Raw genomic sequence first — 27,656 nt, forward strand, 5'->3', positions numbered from 1 at the left:
GTAGACTGCTTAACATGCATGTGCTCTCGTAAAGGGACAGAGCATTAGTTTTATTCCCACTGTAAAAAAACAAATACATTTTCTCTCATTAATTCGCCTTTAGAGATGAAGCGCCGAATGAGACGTAATAAACTTTGTTAAACCCCAATTATACACGTGTCTGGAAATCACGAGCTGCTCAGTATCCAAAATGTAAATATACATTTAATTAGGTTTGTTTCAAAACGTAAACATTAATTCGACATTATAATATCGTTTGATATAAAAAGAAGCAAGATCACTATGGCTATTAGGCTATTATTATCAGAGCTGTTTAGCTGCAGGGTGAAGATGAATATTCAAAATAGTCTACCTGTTATATTTCTCATTTCTGGACCATACAGGTATTTTTGTTTTTGTGCTTTGTGCATCAGTCTGTGTTGGTCTTGTTTGGGTTGTCTGATTTCATGTTATATACACATAGTTAATTCACTGATTAGGCCCAATATCTCCCTAATGTATATTACACGTCACAACCGATTTGGTAGCAAGTCTCTTTTCAGGGATTCATATGTTTATTACATTCAGCCAATAATCACATCTTTAACTCAGTGATTAAATCTTTGATACTGTGTGTGAATACACCACACATGGCCAAAAGCTGCATGACAGCATGACTAAACGGGTGACCGAAAACCCATCATCTGCACAACAGAACTTAAAAACTCATGTGTATGAATTTATATCTGTAAAGCACTTATATGGGATTACATAAGGCATAAATCATATCTTACAAATTATAAATGTGATTCTGTTTGGGGGGACATTGTCTTAAAAACATAATATACGTAAAAAAAATAATTATCTTCGGACACATTTTTAAAGCCATGATGGTAAAAACAACTATTTGTAATTTTTGTGTTGGGGCCAGTGAAAATTTTGGCAGGGCCAGTAAAAATGCACTGGCTCAACTAGGCCAGTAGAAAAAATCTTTAGCGTTGAGCCCTGGAATGGCATCTATGCTAATATTATTTTATTTATTTCCCTGTCTCAACCTCAGGACTCCTATCCTGAGGTCACCAGAACCGGCCAGATCCAGCTCCGTTCCTGCTTGGTGTTGGACTCCACTGCTACATGTCACTGTGATGATGACTAATAGCAGCCGATGCAGGCCAAACATCACTTCAGTCTCTTACGATGGACTTCAGAGGATGAACTGATGCCAACTCCAACCATAAGACATGGGATACTTCATATGCCATTGCCTAAACCTTGGACTTAGAATAGACCTCACCGAAATTACCGGCCAGGTCGAACTGCGATGCACCTAACTGATCTCTGCCTACATCACCTCGGCCTAATGATGGATTACACTCATGAAATGGAATACATAGTCTATCATTTAATTGCCAACAAAACCCTTCATCAGCCAACTAACAAGGACAATGCATCTTTGTGAACTTCTGCAGTTAATCAAGGATGGGCTTCAAAGACATTAGTCATTAATCTTGCAGTTCATACAAAATCTTTTTTTAAACACTGACCCTTAACACTTACTTAGTTTAATAATTTTAAACCATGACTTGCGCTATACATAATTAATATTGGCATTATATTCATGATGTTAGCCAGAGGGGAACTTGCCCCCACAGTGAGCCTGGTTTCTCCCAAGGTTATTTTTCTCCATTAACCAACATCTTATGGGGTTTTGTGTTCCTTGCCACAGTCGCCTTCGGCTTGCTCACTGGGGTTATAAATACAATTATTATTTAATTACTTATTTTTAAACAATACACAATCGTATTTCATCAAACTACACAATGATGACTCTAAGACATTATAGATATTACAGTTTTATCTTCTGTTAATGCCTGATCTTCTATAAAGCTGCTATGAAACGATGTGTGTTGTTGACTTGACTTGACATTTAAGAGAGAGTATTTAGTATTCAGCCCAGAATACTTTATTCAAGTATAATACTTTATTCAAGTATTCTGCCCATCCCCGCACCAACCAACCACACACAGACAGGAACAGCACAGGGTTTGACAAACTTTTCAACATATTAAATATTTTGTCTGCAATTTGTCTCGTATTTTTTACATCACTTTTTGTGTGAATGGGTCTTTAGCATTAATTCTTGAGGTGTTTAGGAATAACAGCATGACAGCCCCTTTTACCTCTTTCTTATCTCATGAAAAGAGGTTTTCAAAAGAGACAGGAACACATACACACACAGAGTCAGATTAATTCATGCCTCCATCTCTCTCTTTGCCTCAATGTACTCTATCATTCAAAAATGATTTATAACCTGATGTGAGGGAAGACCCTGTAACCCCTCTACTACTGCTGAGAGATGGTAGGGAGAGAGAGAGAGAGAGAGAGAGATTAAGAGAGAGCAAGTTCTCTGTGACAGTGAAAGCAATATAACACATTTTACAGAATGAAAGAGGCGGGTATGAAGGGAGCTCAGAAAGTGATGGAGGATGGCAGCAAGAAAAGAGAATAAAATATGAAACTGTACCGTTGTCAGACAGATCCAGACTGCAGATGGCCTTGGCCTCAAAGATGTGTTCCTGAATCACCTGAGCTCCGGCCGACCTCAACTACACAAAATCACAATGAAACACATTTATACAATGTCATGCCTCAATGTGTTTGTGTGTGTGTGTGTGTGTGTGTGTACCTCACAGCAGCTGATATCAAGCTCTAGGTCAGACAGATGAGTGTTGGTTGCCAGGCCCTGTAGCAACAATCTAAACAACATTCATATCATCCATTAATGATGACCAAAGAAGCATTCATGTTAGTTACATTGCTCATAGAAATAAGGACCCAACAGTTGTTAAAATTTCTGTCAAAGTTCACCATTCTGTCAACAGTATGACTGCGAGTGTGATATTGCTTTTATAAAACACCTCAACGTTATAAAAACTTCATACGATGTCTAAACGAGCCATGCTCCTGCGCGAGACACTGAAAGAACCGCTAAACATGTCAAAGACGTCTGTCCAGCGTATGTTTACAAAGAACAAATCGGAAAAGATTGCAGAAGGGTGCGTTCGGTGTGAGCAGCCCAATACTCTTTTTTCGAACTAGTGGTGTCTTGTTCGTAAACTAATCAGTGTTTTGGATGAATCTTTTCAGTAAACGAATCTTTCTCGTTTACTTCAATTGCTTCAGTGATGAACAACTCTGTGTTTTTAACGAATCAGTTGAATCAATGACCCCATTTATACATGGTTAGAGAAGACATGGATTACATCACTGGAGTCTTATGGATTACTTTTACACTGCCTTTATGTGCTTTTTGGAGCTTCAAAATTTTGGTCACCATTTACTTGCATTATATGGACCTACAGAGCTGAGATATTCTCCTAAACATCTTTGTTTGTGTTCAGCAGAAGAAAGAAAGTCATACACATCTGGGATGGCATGGGGGTGAGTAAATTAGAAAATTCTAATTTTTGGGTGAACTATTCCTTTATGCTGCCTTCATGTGCTATCGGAATTATCCTACTTCCCACTTCTGAAGTGGTAATTACGAGTATGTCGTGTTCAAGTGCTTTGTTACCGGAAAAAATTTTCATTCATATATTTTTCTTGAGGAACTTTTATTTTGACACCATAAAAATGTTACTCAGCTTGCTGACGATAATGGAAATTTGGTGAAATACAAGCTATTTTCATGGTGTAAAAATGTACAACATGCATCAACTGGTTGCTGATATACATAAATGAAAATTACCAAAACGGTCAGCGTTAACAATTAACTGTATTTAGAAAAAGGAATAAAACCTGTCATTCACTACAGAAACTGTACTCTCCTCCACCATGTTGAAAGTTTGTGACTCCTCCCATCTTGGAAACTCGAGTTTCCCAGTCTACGACTTGAGTGGTCATTCATGCGCAACTTCCGATTGTGAAACTCGTATTTACAATAATTCTGACAGCACGTGAAGGCAGCAATAATACCAGGTGTAAATGTGGTCAATGATTCACTCATAACATAAAAGATGTTTATTTGTCAACACCTTCTGGCATAAATATGTAGTCTGCAGAAACTGTCACTAAAGGAATCAGTGTAAGAAATCAAAATGAACAATGAATCAAAATCCCCACCACTTTTTGGAAAGCCACAAACACAGAAGCAGAGTAATACAAATATGGAACGTCCCAGTATTGTAATACTAAATATTAGCACTCTTTTTTCTGCAACTGTATTCAAGGAAATAGCATTTAAATGCTAGTATGTGCATAAAACCCATACCTGAGAGCCTCTGGAGGTAACTTAGTTCCAGCCAGTCCCACATATTTCAACGCAGTGCTCTTGTTAAAGAAATCCAACACACTGCTGGTGACCTTTTGTGCTTTCCTACAACAACCACACAGATCAGTATGTACATGCCTTCAGTATGTAGATGTGTATAATTATAATTCATAGTAACATCTCTTTGATGACTCACCTATGGGAAAAAGTGTTCCTGGAGAGGTTGAGGTAGCTCAGAGTAGTGCAGCAGCCCACAGAAAGAGACAGAAACAGCTAGAGAGAAATAGACATGTCAAAGGTGCTCTAGATTCTCAGTCTGTTGGGTGCAAAGTATCTTCTGATCAGTGGATTAGGCACAGCTGCTTTGTGGTAAGGGCCATTGATGAATGTCACAAATTTAACATAATCTGAATTAGAGAATATGATTTATATTGATATTTCATTTTATATTGTATTTGATATCCTGAATCTTTTTAATTTAATTAAGTCCAACTATCAAAAACACTGGAAAAATATTATATATGTCAGCAACTTCCACTTGACCTATTGATTCATTTTACGCTAGAAATTGAGCAATACACCAAAATGAAGCAATTCTGTATAAATCCAAAAATGGCATCTTTTGGTGTGACTCACAGTGTCTAAGGGGCAGTCTGTGGAGCTGAGGTCAAGATGAGAAACTGCATTGGGAGCAGCCAGGAACTTAAAAAGGCTCTAAAAGAGAGAGACAAGCATCAAATGATCCATACGTCAAGCACTTATATTGCTTATATAGATAATACACTAATATTATCAGGATGTAGTGTATCAATCACTTCAATCCTCCCCAACCCCCCTCAAACTCACCACAGCCTCTTCTGTGGCCAGGCAGCCGATGTTTCCGCTCAGGTCTAGGTGAGATAGGGTGCTGCACAGAAATGTACTCTGATAAAGAACCTGAACCAGACACCCCAGGCCTGGAGCAACAAGGAAATATGAAAGATGAAGATGAGTAATGGGTTGAATTGTTAAGGCAAGCATCACTATTATATTTGTTCAAAATTCACCCCTTAGTATCAAACTTTGGCATGTACCTATTCTTGCACTATCTTAACCCTAGAATGCATATGCAACCTTAACCTCCTAAAATCCATATGTGAGTCCAAAAAGACCCAGGTGAAATCTAAATGCTTATTCAGACCCACTTTATATTAGGTGGCCTTAACTACTATATACTTAACCATTTGATACAATGTACTTATTATGTACATATATGTTGTTGCATTGTAATTACATTTAAAGTACTTGCATTTAATTACATTTGTAGTTGTACTGTTAACTTTACCCCAAATCCTAACTCTAACCCCTAATCCTAACCTTAACCCTACCTTTACTCCTAAACCTACCCATACCTCAACCTCAGCAGCAGCAAATGTGGGCAAAATGATTCTTTACACAGTAAATACATAGTCTTTTATGTATTTAATGTTAGTATATTGCAGTTAAGGCCACTTAATATAAGTGTGACCACTTATTCTTTCTAAAAAATACTTATTTTTTTAAAGACAAATTAACTGTAATGATAATTTTATGAATAATATACATTTTTAAATGGTTGATATATACTAAATTAAATTCTGAAAAGCTTCACACACACTGAAAATGAAGTAGGACTTTTGGATGTCAGTGTAAAAAAGGCTGTAAAAGAAATATGGGAAATTTCCATGTTTGGTGGCAAAATAAAAAATGTCTCAACTCCACCCCCACAAACACATATAAGATGGACAATAGACTAGGATAAAATGTTTTTTTGTCAAATAAAATGAAGTAAAATGACAAATTATGTACTCTATATTGCTGTATGACATTGTATTTCGATATTATGCAGTGAAGCTATATGTTGTTTGAAGTGGTGAGGCGTACTGAAAAAAAGAAAAATTGCAGGTTCAAATACATTAAGAAGTGGTCCAGGAGCTATTACCACTGTGCCCTTGATGTGAACTAGTCATCTAACCTCAGTATGAGGACTGTCTCTGTAATGGGTATAATGTCATGCACTTTGTATAAAATCATCAGCTGAATAACAACTTGATATTCTTGTATACTACACATAAATATGAACGTGAACATTGTTTAGCATACTGTATATTTACATAACCGTCATTACATAACAAATAGAAACTGTAAACAATCAATGTTTTGCAAGAATAATGTCAGTGTTAATGCACTGAATACCATAGAAAACAAACATCGGTCATATAAGACCCATTACTGTATGTACTGTATGTATGCATTATGGGCGTAGTGATGCAAATTCTCTTATATTTGAAAAAAAAAATTTGGACCCACTTTATACTAGGTGTTTTTATCTACTATGTACTTAAGCATTTGATACAATGTACTTATTATGTACATGTGTTGTTGCATTGTACTTACATTTAAAGTACAAATTTAATTACATCTGTAGTTACACTGTTAATCTTACACCTAATCCTAAACCTAACCCTACCCCAATCCTTACCCTAAACCCTGATCTAAACCTTAACCCTACACCTAAACCTACCCGTACCTCAACTTCAGTAGCAGCAAATGTGAATCCTTTGAGAATTATGCAGAACAACAAATAGTTACACGATAAATATATTGTATTGTATGTATGTTAGTGCATAGTAGTTAAAGACACCTAATATAAAGTGGGACCAAAATAATAATAGAACTAAATGTTACAAAAGTCCGTTCATATGGTCAAAGAAACCTTAATTGAGGAATACCTACTGTGGCAGATCAAAAGGCTATTTTATGTAAAAATTAAAGTCAAAAATAGATGGCTATGGTGTACCTTTCGGAGACATGGAGACCTTGGAGAGGTACAGCTGACTAAGGCCACGGGGCAATTTCCCCAAACTCTGACTGAGAGCAATCACACCTGAGCACAGACAAACAGAGAGACTGTGACTAAATACAGTTTCATAACATCAGCATAACACAAATAAATGTGCACAAAATGGAGACCTGATCCAAGATCAGAGAGAATATCTGCATCAGCACCTTTATCCTCTATTGTGTTGACAGACAGGTTGATGATATGGAGAGCAGAGGCCGAATGGTCCCGAAGAGCACTGGCCATCTTAATAGCAAAATCCCTGCACCAGGATTTCAAGAGAATTATTTAATTACAGGAAAACTAAACTTTAAAGTAGTGCTCATAAATTAAACTGTGTAAGTTTGTCATTAATGTAACGCAATAAGTAAAACAAGTAATACTGAGAAGGACACCGAAATGCAAATGATCTAAGCAATAGAATATTCCCCAAGAAGTCCAAAAGAAATGTCTTGAAGATCATTGAATGCAATAATCAAATCTATATAACAGAACATAATCGAAAAACCAGATCAAATAGAATAACTACAGTTAGGTTACAACCTTCCAAGCACAAACATCTTTGATGACATCCCTGTAATGTCTGTGCAAGAGTCTTGATTAAACTCACATTTTGAGTCCACTGGCCTCCAGACTGACCTCCTCCAGAGCAGAGCACCTGTTGATCATATAGAGGACCTGCTCCTGCACATCAGGTGTCTGAGAATAAAGAGTTGAGGGTCATCAAGAACACAGTTCCAAATGTTTTGGAGGCAAACGGGCAACACACAAAGATTTAGCTGAATTTCCATGTGGAAAAAGTGTAGTATAAAACAAATAATATGTTGAGAGTGGCAGAAGTATAGAAGCAGCTTAACCACTATTAAAATTCAGAACCACACCCAAAGTTCATGTATACTGTTTCAGATAAAGAAGCAGCAAAAAGTCCCTGGTTTTCCCTTATCCTAAGAAAGTGGCTTCATCTACAATTCATTGTTCTACCTTTCCTTAAATTTTCTCTCCATCTAAATGAGTATATTCTATTACACTGAGACGATTTATGTTGCCCTTGAGTGTATTTTGTGTTGTTGTCATGCCTTATGGTCAGGCATTAAAATGTATTTAGTGTGTTACTACATATTGTTCTGCAAAATCCTCACAAAATTCACATTTGCTGCTACTGAGGTTGAGGTATGTGTTGGTTAAGGAGTAGGGTTAGGTTTTAGGGTAAGGGTTGGGGTTGGGATAGGATTAGGCATAAGGTTAACAGTGTAACTACAGATGTAATTAAATGCATGTACTTTAAAGGGGTCATGAAATGTAGAACCAAATTGTCCTTGATATTTTGACATATAAGTGGTAAATGTACTATAAAAACATACTGTAAATTTCAGAACTCACACCCATGGCCCCACCCACTGGAGATCAATTTGTATTAGTAAACAGAGAGAGAGAGAGAGAGAGAGAGAGAGAGAGAGAGAGAGCAGGACAGTCAGGCCTAGTTTGGCTAACTTTTCCTGAACACCAAAGGGTGGTCTGGACTACTTTGAATTATTTTTGTATATAAACAAGTACTAGACAGAGGTCTTTGACTGATGTCATGAATTTCCCGCTGCTTTTAAAAGACACGGTGTCAAGTTACAACTCTGAAAAGGAGATTCATTCAGCTGCTCTGCCTCTTGCTGTTTTGAGAACAAACTTCTTTTTAATAGTTAGTGTATGTACACATACACTAGATGGACATCGTTGACCATTTTGATGTGTTTCCGGCAATGTGTGCCTCAGTGCACCTATGTGTGTGTGTCATGTTCATCGTGCTTTGGACTATGTGTGTGCGTTTTTTGCGGCTCATGTCAGCATGAATTGCTTGTGAACAAGTAATAATACAATTCAAGCATTGTAAAGGAACTGTTACTGAAGTAATGGGAAGTTAAAAACACTATTGGACCAGACTGCAAAACCGAAACTATACAGTTTCATTCATGAATATTTCAAATGTCATGACTGTTTAATAGTTTATTGTGCTGAGTGTTAACATTTGTGTTTGAGTGAACAGTTTAATATATTTGGATGCAATGTGCTGGATGTGCGTTATGTGTAAATCCTCAAATTTAGCTTTATATTGTTGTGGAGCTTGTTCATTTTCTTCCAAATCAGTTTCAAATATGTCTGTATTTGAGGGGCTGCACGATGTTAACCAATCAGAACAGTGGGCATTTACATTGAAGTTTGAAGGAGATGCTGAGGCCAAAACTGAGCGTTTCAGACAGAGGGACAAAAACAGGGTGAAAAAATTATCATGTATTACTAAATTATGGCTGTTTTGGTGAAACAAAAACTTTACTAACATTATCATTGGAGCTAAGGAAAGATAATAAAATGATAAAAAAAATAGCATTTCATGATCCCTTTAAATGCAAGTACAATGCAACAACACATACGTACATATAAGTACATTGTATCAAATGCTTAAGTACATAGTAATTAAAGACACATAATATAAAGTGGGTCCCTAAACTTTAACCTAAAAAACAGGCACAATTCTAATCAAAACAAACACACCTTAAGTATTTCTCTCAAACTTTTAGGTATCTGTCTGATCTCTTATCAAAAGGCAGCTATATCAATTTATGATATATGGATCATATGTCCATAATCCATCAAATATTAAAGTTCACAGAAGACAGATTATGGATAGTGGGAAACTAATAGGCTATGGTAACATGTTGGTGCTTTGTGGTATTAGATACTGGAAATTATAAAGGTCATATGTGTTCCATTTATGGGCAAAATAATCACAGTGTATTAAAAGGTCAAATATGGACAAGAGACACTCTGCAATTATTTAGATTCATGTTAGGCAAGACTAAAGTAACCCGAATGCCATGGTGTTGACCTATCCTAATTGTTTGGTTTGAATTAAAAGTTCACACAGACATATAGTATCCATACATACCAGTTTGAAGTCCTTGCTGCATATCTTAGTGAACCACTGGTTGAAGGACAAAGAGCCAACTGCTAAAGCCAAGTCTCTGTTCAATTAAAAATAAGTTTAGATTTAATTGTTTTTTTTTTTATTTATTATTATAAAACTGAAACTTTCTGTCCTGGATGCTGATTGGTCTATACACTGTTCCTGCTGTGTTAAAATCCACAATATAGTAATACATGTGACGTTGTTACATCTGGTATTATATCTTTAGCAGAAGAATGGCATTTTATAAATAAAAATGTTTTTTGATTCAAATTTGTATCCTTTAATGGATAGTTCACCCATTCTCATCATTTACTCACTCTCATTCCATCAAAGATGGGTATGGCTTTCGACTGCTGAACACAAATGAAGATTTTCAAAAAGCATATTTAGGCAGCATAAAAGTAATCCATAAATTCATATCTTCAGAAGAGATACGATAAGTGTGGGTGAGAAAAAGATCAATATTTAAATCCCTTTTTTTTTTACTATAAATTCTCCTCCCTGCCCAATAGGTGGTGATGTCCACAAAGAGTGTGAATCGCCAAAAACTAAAGAAGATGTGAAACTGAAAGTGGAGATTTATACTAAATAAGTACTTAAATATTAATCTGTTTCTCATCCACACCTATCATATCGCTTCTGAAAACATGAATTTAACCACTGGAGTCATATGGATTATTTTTATGCTGCCTTTGTGATTTTTGGAGCTCAAAAGGTCTGGTCACTATTCACTTGCATTGTATGGACCTACAGAGCTGAAATATTTTTCTAAAAATCTTTGTTTGTGTTCTGCAGAAGAAAGAAAGTTATAAACATCTGGGATGGCATGAGGGTGAGTAAATGATGAGAATTTTGGGTGAACTATCCCTTTAATACTATATAAGACTATATATTTTCAAATGTCATTAAGTAGCACAACCATTTTAAACATTCTAACAAAAATAAATGTTACTTTAGTACACAAATTATGTGACACATTATTTTCTCAGTAGACTGGAGTAATGGCAGCTGATGGCTTTGCCATAATGGATAAAAATTGAATTTTATTATAAAAAAAATAAAAATAATAAAACACTTATTTCAGATTATAGAGATTATATCTCCACATTACTCTTGAGAAATGAAAATTCTTGGTCGAAACTGAACATTCTGAACACATTTTGTTCTTAAAAAAATAGCCAAATCTAATGGATATTTCTCTTCATTTGAATGAATGGGCATTTGCTGTCAGCCTCGCTAAACCACGCCCCCAGGATTGCGCGTGTGTGTCAAGACTGCAGAACAGAGATTCTCGAAGAATAAATACAGTACAAACGGCTCAGCATTTATTAGTGCATTAAATTACATACACTTATCAGAATCAGAATGAGCTTTATTGCCAAGTATGCTTACACATACAGTACAAGGAATTTGTCTTGGTGACAGGAGCTTCCAGTACACAACAATACAAAACAGCAAGTAGATTTTTAATGAAAATAATTAAATAATGTACTTGTGGATGATATTCTGAGCAAAGGAACCCGTATATTTTTGCATTCTTCTGGTGCGTGGATTTGTAAATTGAGCGCATGTGCTGATGTTGCGTGCATGTGTGGATCGGTTGCCTGTGGATTCCCGCGTGCATCTATTGATCTATTGCGTGAATGTGTTCTGGCCACTCACGATGGTCGACATTGCGCAACCATAGACGCAGAAGATCCCACGCATTTATGTGAGGAACCCACACAGCTTTCCTAGGCTATATAGTGGAGAAAAGATAGAAATACTCTTTATGCTCCTAACAAATGTAGCCAGGTTGAATGGGAATGCCGTTCCCCCATGAAATTCAGTTCGGGAATTCCATTCCCCCGTGTTCCCCCATTTCCAGCCCTGGTTGTAACCATTTTATAAAAGCAATAAGGCACTTTAGACTATGCTATATTATGACTTTAGTCACAACTAAAGGGCTTCAAGGGTAACAACACCCTTTAAGTGTGACTATATTCATACTGTAATATAGCACAGCCTGTCATAGCTTTTTGCTCAATTATACTGTAGTTGTGAGGATTAGACAGATGTAACTAAAATATACTTTAAAAATATCTAGTAGATAAAATGCTATGGTGACACTTTACAATAAGGTTCTATTTGTTAACAATAGTTAACAAAAGTAGTTAAAATTAACAATGAACAATTGTATTTTTATTGAAATGCTATAAAAAATATATAGATAATTGTTTGTTTATGATACCTAATGCATTAACTAATGTTAACTAATGGAACCTTATTTTAAAGTGTTACCAATGCTATTAAAATGAAAGAAGTGTTGGTTCACCTACCTGCTGTCTAAATGACTGAAGTCAATGAGGTTAAATACCCGACAGTTCTGAACATGGTAAATATTGTCAACGTCCTAAAAAAGAACAGTAGCAATCATTTTTTAAACCATTTTAAAAACCATTAATTTTTGGAAATGTGAGACTTAGTGGTAGTGAATGCTACAGACCCACTGAACTTCTCCACAACATGGGAACTCATTGAAATCACACAATGCTGCATATGTGTCAGAGAAGCCTCCTGTATAAGACCAAAGAAGATGCAAAAAAAATGTATCTCTAAAAGAATATTGAGATCAAAGAGCTGATTATATATTCAAGGATATTAATAACAAACCACATGGTCCAACTGCTCCATTCACATGTTCCTCTACTCTGGAGGCAAGACTACACAACCTGTCTTGTAGATCAGGGGGAATTTTCTTCAGTAACTTCCTAAAAGAGAGAAGAAGATGAGGACACACCGACCAACAAAAATTATTTATTTAGTTTTCCACTCAGTAGAAAACTAACAGGCTATGGTAACATCTAATGTGGTATTAGATACGGGCAACTTTAAAGGTCATATTTGTTCCATTTGTGGGCTGATAAATCTGTTAAGATTTCAGAGAAGAAGTGAGTCAAAACTGTAAAGGCTGAATGGCTTAAATAATCACAGTGTATTAAAAGGTAAAATATGGACAAGAGACACTCTGCAAAGATTATACACCCATTTTACAGTGATTGATTAGAGAATGTTTACGTTCCTCTAACAGCACTTTCTGTTGGAACATTCTGTTATAACAGTGACTTTTTTTGATGTTGTTGCATTTTCTGCTCTAAGGTTTAGGAGAAAATCTGTTGAATTCTGTGGTATGGAATTCAGCAGATGCAAATTCCATGTGGGTATGAGGATAACTCACCCTGGAGATGAATCAGGGAAGATCTTCTTGAGCGAAGCGGTGACATGAGTGACCACAGCCTCCAGGTCTCGCACAGACATTAGGCTGAAAGAATAGATGTGCCTGTCTGTCTCAATAACCACCTGACACACACACATAAACAAGCGTGTAAGGCATGGTGAGTGGATGCATTTATCCATGAACGAAAACAGCACTGACTAACTGGCTGGCTGGCCAGAAGAGGATCTTTCTCTTGAGGAAAAAATACGGGACCTCCATTATGTACCATTCTACTGGCATTTTTGAGTTCAATCAATTTATCTGAACTTGTTTTAGTCTGTTGCCAATGGCAACAAAATAAAACAAGATTTTTAATATTAAAGTATTTTTTTTATTTGACAAAACTAACAACTTTCAAGTCAACTTAACATTTTAATTTGTCATTGTATCAATTTGTATACTTAAGTTCAATTAACACACATATTTGTCACCTTAAAGGAATGTTCCAGGTTCAATACAAGTTAAGCTCAGTCAACAGCATTTCTGGCATAATGTTGATTACAAAATAAAATAATAATAAAAATAAAAAATGTCTCGTCCTTCCTTTTCTTTAAAAAAAAAAGCAAAAATTGAAGTTGCAGTGAGGAACTTGCAATGGAAGTAAACGGGGCCAGTTTTTTAGAGGGGTTAAAGGCAGAAATCTGAAGCTTATAATTTTACAAAAGCATTTGCATACATTTTCTGTTAAAACTCATGTATTATTTGAGCTGTAAAGTTGTTTAAATTGTAATTTTTAAAGTTGTTTTAGGGTTTGTTGACATTACATCATCATGGCAACAAAGTTGTAAAATTGGATACAACTTTACACAGAAAAGGTTAGAAAGCAATTTTATCACACTAAAATCATGTTAAAAACATATTGTTTACGTCTTGTGGCTATACTTTTGAAATAGTGAGTGTTTTAATGTTTATGGATTGGCCCCCATTCACTTTCGTTGTAAGTGCCTCACTGTAACCCAGTTTGTTGCTTTTTTTAAAGAAAAGGAGGGACGAGTCCAAACTATTTTTCTATACTATGCCACAAATGCTGTGGATTGAGCTTAACTAGTATTGAACCCAGAATATTCCTTTAATTCAAAAACATAATGTTGAATCAATTACATTTGGTGCCAGGTTACGCTGCATTATTTATTGCAAAATCTTTGAAAGAAAGAAATGTACACTGGCGGCCAAAAGTTTGGAATAATGTACAGATTTTGCTGTTTCGGAAGGAAATTGGTACTTTAAGTCACCAAAGTGGCATTCAATTGATCACAAAGTATAGTCAGGACATTACTGATGTAAAAAACACAGAACCTTCACTATTTGAAAAAAGTCATTTTTGATTAAATCTAGACAGGTCCCATTTCCAGCAGCCATCACTCCAACACCTTATCCTTGAGTAATCATGCTAAATTGCTAATATGGTACTAGAAAATCACTTGCCATTATATCAAACACAGCTGAAAGCTATTTGGTTCATTAAATGAAGCTTAACATTGTCTTTGTATTTGTTTTTGAGTTGCCACAGTATGCAATAGACTGGCATGTGTTAAGGTCAATATTAGGTCAAAAATGGCAAAAAAGGAAACCGCTTTCTCTAGAAACTTGTCAGTCAATCATTGTTTTGAGGAATGAAGGCTATACAATGCTTGAAAATTCCAAAAAACTGAAGATTTCATACAAAGGTGTACATACAGTCTTCAAAGAGAAAGCACAACTGGCTCTAACAAGGACAGAAAGAGATGTAGAAGGCCCAGATACAACTAAACAAGAGGAGAAGTACATCAGAGTCTCTAGTTTGAGAAATAGATGCCTCACATGTCCTCAGCTGACAGCTTCATTGAATTCTACCCACTCAACACCAGTTTCATGTACAACAGTAAAGAGAAGACTCAGGGGTGCAGGCCTTATGGGAAGAATTGCAAAGAAAAAGCCACTTTTGAAACAGAAATCAAAAAGAAAATGTGGACAAAGAAACACAGACATTGGACAACAGATAATTGGAAAAGAGTGTTATGGATCTTAACCCCATTGAGCTTTTGTGGGATCAGCTAGACTGTAAGGTGCATGAGAAGTGCCCGACAAGACAGCCACATCTACGGCAAGTGCTACAGGAAGTGTGGGGTGAAATGTCACCTGAATATCTGGACAAACTGACAGCTAGAATACCAAGGATCTGCAAAGCTGTCATTGCTGCACGTGGAGGATTTTTTGATGAGAACTCTTTGAAGTAGTTACTAGTCAAATTGTAATATACATTTTTCACATTATCAATGTCCTGACTTTACATTGTGATCAGCTGAATGCCACTTTGGTGAATAAAAGTACCAATTTCTTTCCATAAGAGCAAAATTTTTACATTATTCCAAACTTTTGGCCGCCAGTGTAAATTACTTAGACAAACAACATTACCCTAAATGTTGTCCCAATCTAGCTTAACAAAGTTGTCTTAACTAACAATTTTATATTGAACAATGGTGATTTGCCAGCTCCCAGCATGCATTGCGACATGAATAAATTTTTTACCGTTAGTGTTATGGGCTTATTTTTTGCTGTTTGCAGATTTTATCTGTGCTTTTGTTGTTGTTTTTGTCATTACTGTTAGTTAATGAATGTGTGATGATGTTCAGAGCTCATCTTTTTACTTAAAGACGTTTGTTGATTGTCACTATTACTGAGGTTTGTGTGTCAAGTGTTGAGGTCTACACTCACGGGCCACTTTATTAGGTACACCTGAACATCTACTTAATCATGCGATTATCTAATCAGCCAATCATGTTGCAGCAGTGTAATGCATTAAATCATTCAGATATGGGTCAGGAGCTTCAGTTAATGTTCACATCAACCATCAGAATGGGGTAAAAATGTGATCTCAGTGATTTAGACTGTGGCATGATTGTTGGTGCCAGATGGGCTGGTTTGAGTATTTCTGTAACTGCTGATCTCCTGAGATTTTCACACACAACAGTCTCTAGAATTTACTTTGAATGGTGCCAAAAACAAAAATCATCCAGTGAGCGGCAGTTCTGTGGGTGAAAACGGCTTGTTAATGACAGAGGTCAGAGGAGAATGGCCAGACTGGTCCAAGCTGACAGGAAGGTGACAGTAACCCAAATAAACACGCGTTACAACAGTGCTATGCAGAAAAGCATTTCTGAACACATAACATGTTGAACATTGAGGCAGATGGGCTACAGCAGCAGAAAATCCCAGGAGATCAGCAGTTACAGAAATACTCAAACCAGCCCGTCTGGCACCAACAATCATGCCACGGTCAAAATCACTGAGATCACATTTTTCCCTATTCTGGTGGTTGATGTGAACATTAACTGAAGCTTCTGACCCATATTTTATACATTACACTGCTGCCACACGATTGGCTGATTAGATAATCGCATGAATAAGTAGATGTACAGGTGTTTCTAATAAAGTGGCCGGTGAGTATATGTGCCTCCCTATCTAGATATCACATGCTGTGTTTGCTTTGCAAGATGGTCTTGCATTAGGAGGCAAAGGCTGAACTGTTTATTTTAATAAAGTATACGGTTAAAAGTACAACAGTACTAAAAACAAGATTAATTAATTATATTTATGTTATTTAAACAAAACAGGCTAAGTCCACATTATTTAAATCAAACGGTTTTGTCAATTGTTTTATCTGTTGTGTCAACAATACTTTTTATGTTGAACAAATTTATATTTTTATATCAATGTAACTTGAGTCAAAGCAGAAAGATAAAAACACTTAAGTTAAGTTGAGTCAATGCACATTTTTTACCTTCGAAAATTTAACTTTTTTAGGGCACAGTTTCCATAAATTTAAATGTATAAGTTAAATGAACTTGTCCAGGCTTAAAGTGAATAGTGGTAGATGAATATGGGTTTCTTCAATAAAAGACTCTATAACCCCCCCCCCCCCACAACCTTGAATATTTGGTTACACCCACATATCAGGGTAATAAACAACTTTATATATCTAAACCATCAATGCTAATGCTCTTACCTGCTCAGTACTCTCAATGATGATGGCATAGATCTCCAGATAGCTGAAGGAGCTCTCCACCTGCAGCAAGAGATGAGACCGTTGTAAACAGCACACACTCTGACATGTATATGCAGCAAATAACACTGAAAACAGTGTTATAGTGACTCACAATTTTAAAAAGAAGCGAAGGTGGGGGTAAGGGAGGCTGGGTCATTCATTGAAACTCAAACACAGAAGTTGAGCTTTGGTACAAGTGCTTTTTTTTCCACAGGAACTAATATTGAGTCACACACTTTCAATATCTAAATGCATTGCATTACTCAGCATGGAAAGCTTTTACCAATCAAGATATACACTACTGGTCAAAAGTTTTGAAACACTTGACTGAAATGTTTCTCATGATCTTAAAAATCTTATGATCTGAAGGCGTATGCTTATATGTTTGAAATTAGTTTTGTAGACAAAAATATCATTGTGCCACCATATTGATTTATTTCATTATAAGACTTCAATTTAATAATAAAATTAGTTTTTTTGAAATTGATGACTTGCACCAAATAATAAAGAAAAGCAGCCAATAATTGCCCAACATAGATGGGAACTCCTTCAATACTGTTTAAAAAGCATCCCAGGGTGATACCTCAAGAAGCTGGTTGAGAAAATGTCAAGAGTACATGTCTGCAAATTCTAGGCAAAGGGTGACTACTTTGAAGATGCTAAAATAGAACACAATTTTGATTTATTTTGCATTTTGTTTAGTCACAACATAATTCCCATTGTTCCATTTATGTTATTCCATAGTTTTGATGACTTTACTATTATTCTAAAATGTGAAAAAAAATTATAATAAAGAATGAGTAAGTGTTTCAAAACTTTTGACCGGTAGTGTATATTGATTTAAGAATGCAATACAATCAACTCTTAAAAGGTGTAGACTATACCAGATTTTTCTAAAGCCCTCAGCTATGTAATCACATCAAGCTGTTTGAGCAAACAATGTCAGTCATAACCATATTTTTTTTATGCAGGAATATGAAACAAATTAACTCAGTGGAAATATGAAGTACTAAGGAGCACTGAGCAGCACTGAGTTAATACTGCACCTGACCTACTGACCCTGCTGCAGGCAATCTACTGTTTGTTTAATCGGCCACATATTTTCATGACACATCAGCGTAAATGCACTGCTCAAGGTTATTTGCTGCATTTGGGCTCTCAGACAAAGGGAGTTGCTAGACTTCAGTGACATCCGGGGCTTAGCCCACAGGGCATATTAAAAAATAAAAATAAGAAGAATCCTTCCTACCATGACTTAAAAAATGACCACCCTACCTGTCAAATAACAATTAGGGTCTATATTAAGCACACAACACTGACACCTGTTCAGAACTTTATCAAACGTCAGGCGCACAATAAATGGATTAAACACGTTTTTAATTTAAATCCATGTCCAAAAGACATGGATTTGACCACTGGAGTCATATAGATTACTTTTATGCTGCCTTTATGTGATTTTCGGACCTGCTGAGTTCTAGCCACCATTCACTTGCATTGTGAGGACTAACAGAGCTGAAATATTCTATTAAAAATCTTCATTTGTGTTCTGCAGAAGAAAGAAAGTCATAAACATCTGGGATGGCATGAGAATGAGTAAATGATGAGAGAATTTTAATTTTGGGGTGAACTATCCCTTTAAGCCACACTTAAAATGTATGAATTTCATTGCATTATATACAAAGTATCAATCCAAGTGGCATCTGAAAACAAATAACCAAAAAGTGGGGTACTGAACATAGACATTTGTAATATTATAGGGGCACCCCTCAGGTATAATGATAATTTGCTAATTTGACACACAAACATACTGATTCTCACCTTCACTGGAAGTTTGCTGTAGAATACATGAGCTCTCCACTGAGACATCACCTGTTAGAGCACACAAAAACCAAACAAACAACAACAACAGAATACAATGTAAATATGTTATATTTTGTGGGTCTAGCTCCATCTGCTGGAAGAAAAAGAGATCAAAACAACAGGGTAGATACTGCCTTTCAGTTGTACTCTTAAATTATTTATTTTTTTTCAAAGTTTGTGGCTTTCAAATGTTACTCAACCTTTTCTGCTTGAAAATATTGTTTTTGGTCTCAGTTTTATAACAAAATGTTGGCATATTCAGTCCAGTATATGCATTATATGGAGAAAAGGGTGCAGCTCTTCAGTGATGAATAAACAGTTTCAGAATTTAATACTCTACCTCAATGCTGACTGTGCAAACAGAACTTGATGCTCTGCACAGCATGAGTCATACACATTTCACCAGCAGGTCTCTGCAGTAGCCTTCACCACTGTGAGTGCTGATTATTAATACTGTGTGGAATAACATTTAGTACCACAATCAAGAGTAAAATTAGAGTAAAACAACTGACCTTACTCTAATTGCAGTGCAGTGGTACAATGACAGATATAGTTTACAGACAGAACAATAGGAATACTGTTCAGTATACACATTAGACACATAGTAAAGTGTGAATATTGTATGTTGTATATTACAGTTGAAGTCAGACGTTTAACCACTCCACATATTTAATATTAGCAAACTATAGTTTTGGCAAGTCGTTTAGGACAACTACTTTGTGCATGACATGAGTAATTTTTCCAACAATTGTTTTACAGACAGATAATTTCACTTTTAATTGACTATCACAATTCCAGTGGGTCAGAAGTTTACAAACACTAAGTTAACTGTGCCTTTAAGCAACTTGGAAAATTCCAGAAAATTACGTCAAGCCTTTAGACAATTAGCTTCTGATAGGAGGTGTACTGAATTGGAGGTGTACCTGTGGATGTATTTTAAGGCCTGCCTTCAAACTCAGTGCCTCTTTGCTTGATATCATGGGAAAAAATAAAAGAAATCAGCCAAGACCTCAGAAAAAGAATTGTGGACCTCCACGAGTCTGGTTCATCCTTGGGAACAATTTCCAAACAACTGAAGGTACCACGTTCATCAGTACAAACAATAGTACGCAAGTATAAACACCATGGGACCACGCAGCCATCATACAGCTCAGGAAGGAGACGCATTCTGTCTCCTAGAGATTAATGTAGTTTGGTGCGAAAAGTGCAAATCAATCCCAGAACAACAGCAAAGGACCTTGTGGAGATGCTGGAGGAAACAGGTAGACAAGTATCTATATCCACAGTAAAACGAGTCCTATATTGACATAACCTGAAAGGCTGCTCAGCAAGGAAGAAGCCACTGCTCCAAAACCACCAAAAAAAAGCCAGACTACAGTTTGCAAGTGCACATGGGGACAAAGATCTTACTTTTTGGAGAAATTTCCTCTGGTCTGATGAAACAAAAATTGAACTTTTTGGCCATAATGACCATCATTATGTTTGGAGGAAAAAGGGTGAAGCTTGCAAGCCGAAGAACACCATCCCAACCGTGAAGCATGGGGGAGGCAGCATCATGTTGTGGGGGTGCTTTGCTGCAGGAGGGACTGGTGTACTTCACAAAATAGATGGAATCATGAGGAAAGAAAATTATGTGTATATATTGAAGCAACATCTCAAGATATCAGCTATGAAGTAAAGCTCGGTCGCAAATGGGTCTTCCAAATGGACAATGACCACAAAGTTCCAAAGTTGTGGCAAAATGGCTTAAGGACAACAAAGTCAAGGTATTGGAGTGGCCATCACAAAGCCCTGACCTCAATCTGATAGACAATTTGTGGGCAGAACTGAAAAAGCGTGTGCGAGCAAGGAGGCCTACAAACCTGACTCCGTTTCACCAGTTCTGTCTGGAGGAATGGGCCAAAATTCCAGCAGCGTATTGTGAGAAGCTTGTGGAAAGCTACCCAAAACGTTTGACCCAAGTTAAACAATTTAAAGGCAATGCTACCAAACACTAACAAATTGTATGTAAACTTCTGACCCACTGGAAAGAAATAAAAGCTGAAATAAATAATTCTCTCTACTATTATTCTTACATTTCACATTCTTAAAATAAAGTAGTGATCCTAACTGACAGGGAATGTTTGTGAAAAACTGAGTTTAAATGTATTTGGCTAAGGTGTATGTAAACTTCTGACTTCATCTGTATGTATTATGTAATGTGTATAAGCTGCATATTGTGCAGTGTGTAATCTATAGCTGTCACTGTTTGTGGAGCATGCACCAAAAACTTTCACCCACCACTACACTTGTGTGTTTATGGTAATGTTACAATAAAAGTGATTTACCACTACTGCTTTGGTTTACTACTAATACGATCAGAACCACTATCACAACTACAAACATTCGTATGTGGCTGCAATGCACTGCTCATTTGGTCACTTAAATGACTTCCCACTCTTGTTCCTTCATAGTTTTACTAACTGAAGTGTAAACTATGTGTACTCCACCAATTTCTGTCCTTTTAGTATTTATTCATTACTCCAGTGTTTAACAGAGAATGCAAGTTTTACTATGAAGTGTGCACTGTCCTGTCTGTAATATGCACTGCAGACCTGGTGAAACGGCATTTGTTTCCATGTATTTATATATATATAATGGTGTGAAGGAGAGGCTGACGTACCAAAATTCTGCTCTCTGCTCGCCCTTTGTACTGGTTGAGATGCATCAAACCCATGAACTGAACTCTTTGTGGCTTCAGGTACTGAGTTATGCCATCTGTAAATCATGCACACACAGCCATTTATCGAGCACATCATACCTACCAGCAGATAAATGAATAATCTGAACATAAATGTAAACAACAACAACGTTTTCTATTAAGCAATTAAGAATCTCAAACTGGCCAGATGGAACAGTAATACTACGAGTATTTAGTAGCAGTTTCACAAGATACAGACATAAGATACAATCCAAGTAAGTGAGGTTATTAGTTTGTATTTCATTTATTAGTATGTTCTGAAAGAATTGCTGAGCATCATACCTTTAAGACAAAAGGGAACTTCTGTTTGCGCAGCCATGATGTCTGCTCACTCTGTCAGCAGGGTGAAGACAGGCCAAAGCTGGCAAATCTCACAAAGCTTTCGTGACACACACACACACACACACACACACACACACACACACACACACACAACCTGCTGCTTTATGATTCATGCTCATGGGGAAAACCACAGTTTGAGTTTGAGAGTACAGGTCTGAGACAGGATGTGACACCTGAACTAGATGAAGAGCATCCTATAACAGACACATCAAAATGTGCAAAAAGATCCTGAGGCAGTTTCATATATAGAACAATCATTTCAACACCAATTCAATGGCAATCAAACCTACCAATGCTTGCAAATTAGGTTAATGTGTAGTTTCAGTCAGTCATGGGCACATGACAATAGGGACACCTGCTGTCACACAGTTATATGTAGCGGTTAGTGTCAGCTTCAAACAAAGAATGTACATAAAAGGAAACGCTGTTGTTTTAACGCTCAATTTTGTTGTCTGTTAACGGCTAGATGCTATAGAAAAGAAAATTGCCACTTGCTAAAAGGCTACTTTTTTTTTACTCAGTATCTCTCTCTGGTGGATGTTCACTTGACACTGTGGCAAATTGAAAGAAAGAAGAAACATGAATAAAAATGAATAAAACGGTGCAAATAACATACCTTTATGTAGGTAAAGTGTTTTTGAAAAATAAATAAATAAATAAATAAATAAATAAAAGAAAATCTGCTGCTGCTTGATTTAAATGGTTTTACATTACAATTATTGTTAAAACCCATTTTTTAATTTTATTCAGTTTTTCCGAGCAACCACTGGGTGGCGCCATGATGATTCTAATTGCCTGTTTTGTATTTCTGGTCTCCAGCCGGCAAGTAAAAACTGCCAAAACGAGCGATCCAGAGGAGAACCACCACCATTTAATTTTTTTAATGGCGTCTGATCTTTTCTGTTTTTATTTTATGTTGTTGTATTTAATTTTCTATCTTTAAATCTCAGCTTAAAACACATCTTTTCTCAACGCATTATCTATTACTGATTGATGTTTTATTTCCCCCTTTGTAACTGAGATTGTAACTTCTGTTGAAATGTATATTAATGTACTTTATCCTGTTAAATGTATATGGAGTGTAAAGTGTCCTTGAGCTTGTGGAAAGGCGCTATATAAATAAAACATATTATTATTATTATGGGCATTATTAAATGTTTTAATATTATCATTTATTAAATGTATTAAACACATTAAATGTATTTCACCCATAATTTTAGATAAAACTAAACTAAATTGAATGGACAATTTGAAAATGAAGTGGAAATAAAAAGTAAATTAAAATTAAAAATAAAAAGAACTCTTTTATATAAAATAACTTTTTGGTGTATGTTTGAGTGGAGGGGAAAAGCAACAAATAATGGAAATGTCAACAGAACGCTATAAGTGTGTTGAAGGACAGTTTTGTCTTCATACAACGAAAGCATATACGATCAGCCACAACATTAAAACCACCTGCCTGGGGAGAGTCGCGTGGTGCCATACGAGGGTCGAACGTGTGAACAGTGAGCTCTGCGCACTTTGCTTGTTTTTAATACTTTTTGTGTCATAAACCGGTGAAATTCTATACACCCTGTTCCATAACTGTTTTATATAGACAATATGTCAAATAATTCAAAATCCTCGGGATCTGGAGACATTAAAAGACACTTACATGCTCAAGCTGATACCCCAGACAGGGCCACAGACCAGGGACTCAGTTTGGATGGTGAGGTGGGAAAGATTCAGCGTCAACTGTCCAGCATGTTGGCAATGCTGGCGAAGGTCGTTGCTGACTTAGAGGTTCTTGCTGTAATACGTTGATCGATCACTGCCATGGAGACGAAATTCTCTGAGTTGGTTACAAGAGTGTCGGACGTCAAGAAACGGATCAGTTATCTGGAGTCTTCGGAGAGGGAATTAGCTGCTAATCTGCTAGCAACCAAGACAGACTTGGAACGCATTTGGGAAAAGTTGGATGATTTAGAGAATCGTAGCCAGCGAAACAATGTCCGAATTGTTGGAATTCCTGAGAACAAAGAAGGCCGAGATATGGTGAAATTCCTAGATGGGCTCTTTCCGAGTCTGCTCGACATAACAGGCCATAAGCTGGAAATCGAGTGAGCTCACAGGGTTCCGGCTTGGAGATCCGCTGAGGGAGAAAGGCCTCGATCAATTCTGGCCAAATTTCTGAGATCATCCGATAAAGATCTTGTGTTACGCGAGGCAAGGAGTAAAGGAAGGCTTTCTTGGAAGAACCACAGCATTTTCTTGTTCCCAGACTTTGCAAATTCGACAAGAGAGAAGCGGAATGCAATTCAAGGAATGCAAGAAACTCTTACATCAACAGAAGGTCGCTTTTGCACTGATGTTCCTGGCCAAATTGAGAATAGATACTAAGGATGGCTGTAAAACATTCACATGCCCACAGCAGGCGATGTCCTTCATAAAGTCAATGGAATGAGTAAGTTATTGTGTGATACTGTCTATACAGCTAAGTGGACCTGACTCTCTGAACATTCACTTGACCGTCCAAGGAACTGAGCACCTTCTTTGTTCCTTTTTGTGCTGGTTCCGCCTAGCGGTTGGAGTATGTTTTGTGGAGTAACACTCCTTCGGGACAGTTTGTGGATAAATCTGCACGTTCTTTGTGCTTATGCCTCCTATTGGTTGGAGTTTGTTCTGTGGAATATTTCTTGCAAAACATTGGAGTGATTAGGGCATTTTTTTGCACTCATGTAACAGCCGAGTGGACCTGACTATCTGAACATTCACTTGACTGTCCGAGGAAACTGGGCACCTTTTTTGTTTCTTTTTGTGCTAGTTCTGCCTAGCGGCCGAAGTTTGTTTTGTGGAAGAACACACCTTCGGAACAGTTGTGGATGAATCTACACGTCTTTGTGTTTATCCCGCCGATTGGCTGGAGTTTGTTTTATAGATTATTTTCTGTTCTGTAATTCTGTCTCACAAAATTTGTACAGAAGCACCGGACTTGAGCAATACGACGGCAAAGTTGTCGCGGGTTCTCTCGTAGGCGTACATGGACTGTTTGTGTTTAGAGGGATGGACGCCAGTTGGCGCTGTTGTGCACGGGGTTAATGCGCATGTTTTTATTTTTTCTGTTTGTTTGTTTCGGGGGGAAGTTCGGGGATTGATTGTTGCACTAATGTTGGAATGTGGTCTTTATAATCTTGTTTTTGACACACAATCTATTTTTTCTAATATGTCAAAATGTCAGATGTTAATATGAGTGGATTGTCTCTCTCCACGTGGAATGTGAATGGGTTGGGGCACCCCATAAAAAGAAGGAAGGTTATTTCTTTTCTTAAATGTAAGAAATATGATATAGTGTTTCTTCAAGAAATGCATCTTTCCCCGCAGGAAACTGAAATATTTGGGAAGATATGGGGTGGACATCTTTTCTTTAGTGCTGGCTCAAGTAAGAGCAGGGGAGTCATTACATTGATAAGTAAACATCTACAATTCAAATGTCTCAAACAGATTAATGATAAATTAGGAGGATTTAACATTATTGTTTTAGCAGAAATTCAGGGGCAAAGGCTGATTTTGGCTAATATTTACGCACCAAACGTTGATGATCAGGGCTTTTTTATAGATCTTGAAGGGATGTTGCAAGCCGCTGGCACCCCACATGATATAATATTGGGAGGAGACCTTAATTTATTGATGGACTCAGTCATTGATCATAGTGAAGCAAAATCTGTAAGCCCCCTAGAGCAACAGTGACACTTCACAGGATGTGTAAAAATCTTGGTCTTACAGATATTTGGAGACTTTTAAACCCATCTGGTAGGAACTATACATTTTTTTTCATCAGACCAAAAGATTTATTTTTATATTTAAGTCCCTCATTTCATCTGTTGTGGATTGCTCAATTGGAAACATCTTAGTCTCAGATCACGCCCTGGTGTGTTTAGAGGTGTTGCCACATACGGAGAAAAAAAATCATACAGTTGGCGCTTTAATGTATCCCTTTTGCAAAATCCTGAATTCCAACAAATGTTAAAGGCTGAAATTAATGTGTATATGGAGACCAACTAGTCCTCAGTATCCTCCGTGGGCGTGGCTTGGGAGGTATTTAAAGCAGTTCTTAGGGTCGGATCATACAGTATGACTCATTCATCAAAAAGTCCAAAGCACGAGAACTCGTAGAGTTGGAAGGAAATGTTAAAAGTGCAGAGGCAGAGCTGACGTGCCGAATGTCGTCTGATGGCCTCAGAGAATTAACTCGATTGAAATACAGATATAATACTATTTTGTCACGGAATGTGGAGTTTTGGCTATTCAGGGTAAGACAGTCATATTTTGAGTTGGGGACAAAGCAGGGAAGCTTTTGGATAGATATATAAAGCAGAGAGAGTCGCTGGCTGTGAAATTTTTACCTCAGCCATTGATATTAATAATGCTTTTAAAGAATTCTATCTTGATCTTTATAGTTCCACATCTTCATCTACTGATGAAGATATTAGAAACTTTGTGGAACCATTAGAACTCCCTAAACTGACAACTGAGCAAAAAAATTCTCTTGATTCTGAGATAGCCTTGGAAGAGCTTGGCGAGGTAATTAAGGCCTTGCCTATAGGCAAGGCTCCGGGGCCAGATGGCTTTGCCGCTGAATTTTTTAGATCTTATGCTACAGAACTGGCTCCACATTTGCTAGAAGTTTATACGGAATCATTAAAGAATGGAAAGCTTCTGCCAACCATGACACAAGCACGGATCAGTCTGATACTTAAAAAGACAAAGATCCAAGCAAGTGTAAGAGTTACCGTCCAATATCCCTGATCCAGCTAGATGTTAAAATATTGTCAAAAAGTCTGGCTAACTGATTAAGTTATGACATCTCTTATACATATAGATCAGGTGGAGTTTATTCGGGGCTGCAGCTCTTCTGATAACATTAGGCGTTTCATCTATATCATGTGGTCAGTGGTGAATGATCAGACTCCAGTCGCTGCCATCTCACTTGACACCGAAAAGGCATTTGATATGGTAGAATGGGATTATCTTTTTACGATTTTGGAAATATATGGGTTCGGGAATAGTTTTATTGGATGGATTAAGTTACTTTATAGACACCCGGTAGCGGCGGTACAAACCAATGGATTAATTTCAGATTATTTTACTCTGGATAGGGGGACCTGGCAGGGTTGCCTTCTTTCCCCATTATTGTTCTGTCTTGCCCTGGAACCATTAGCAGCTGCGATAAGGAAGATGATTTTCAAGGGTGGTGGTGGGAGGTATGGCGCATAAGCTTTTGCTTTACGCAAATGATAGTTTATTATTTGTCTCCGACCCCACTAGATCTATGTCTTGCCTCCACAGAATTATTAATTCCTTTTCTATATTTTCAGGATACAGAGTCAATT

At 36.9% G+C, this 27,656-nt stretch overlaps 1 protein-coding gene across 1 annotated transcript in view; it reads right to left on the reverse strand.

The window, feature by feature from the left end:
• The window catches only part of LOC127455949 (capping protein, Arp2/3 and myosin-I linker protein 2-like), a 76,864-nt gene extending 54,569 nt beyond the window's left edge, over positions 1-22,295 (reverse strand). Inside the window, exons 1-18 of the mRNA XM_051724146.1 lie at positions 22,228-22,295; positions 21,868-21,962; positions 19,164-19,214; positions 17,307-17,366; positions 13,283-13,404; positions 12,718-12,815; positions 12,551-12,621; positions 12,384-12,457; positions 10,045-10,120; positions 7,720-7,808; positions 7,277-7,371; positions 7,068-7,154; positions 5,096-5,205; positions 4,886-4,963; positions 4,446-4,522; positions 4,250-4,354; positions 2,666-2,735; positions 2,504-2,585 (exon numbers count right to left, since the gene is read on the reverse strand). Coding sequence (XP_051580106.1) covers positions 2,504-2,585; positions 2,666-2,735; positions 4,250-4,354; positions 4,446-4,522; positions 4,886-4,963; positions 5,096-5,205; positions 7,068-7,154; positions 7,277-7,371; positions 7,720-7,808; positions 10,045-10,120; positions 12,384-12,457; positions 12,551-12,621; positions 12,718-12,815; positions 13,283-13,404; positions 17,307-17,366; positions 19,164-19,214; positions 21,868-21,962; positions 22,228-22,264 — 1,477 coding nt within the window. The 5' untranslated portion in view covers positions 22,265-22,295. The remainder of the gene's footprint in view (positions 1-2,503; positions 2,586-2,665; positions 2,736-4,249; positions 4,355-4,445; positions 4,523-4,885; positions 4,964-5,095; positions 5,206-7,067; positions 7,155-7,276; positions 7,372-7,719; positions 7,809-10,044; positions 10,121-12,383; positions 12,458-12,550; positions 12,622-12,717; positions 12,816-13,282; positions 13,405-17,306; positions 17,367-19,163; positions 19,215-21,867; positions 21,963-22,227) is intronic.
• Positions 22,296-27,656: the final 5,361 nt, after the last annotated feature.

The sequence above is a fragment of the Myxocyprinus asiaticus genome, chromosome 18 (assembly GCF_019703515.2).
Source record: "Myxocyprinus asiaticus isolate MX2 ecotype Aquarium Trade chromosome 18, UBuf_Myxa_2, whole genome shotgun sequence".
NCBI lineage: Eukaryota > Metazoa > Chordata > Actinopteri > Cypriniformes > Catostomidae > Myxocyprinus > Myxocyprinus asiaticus.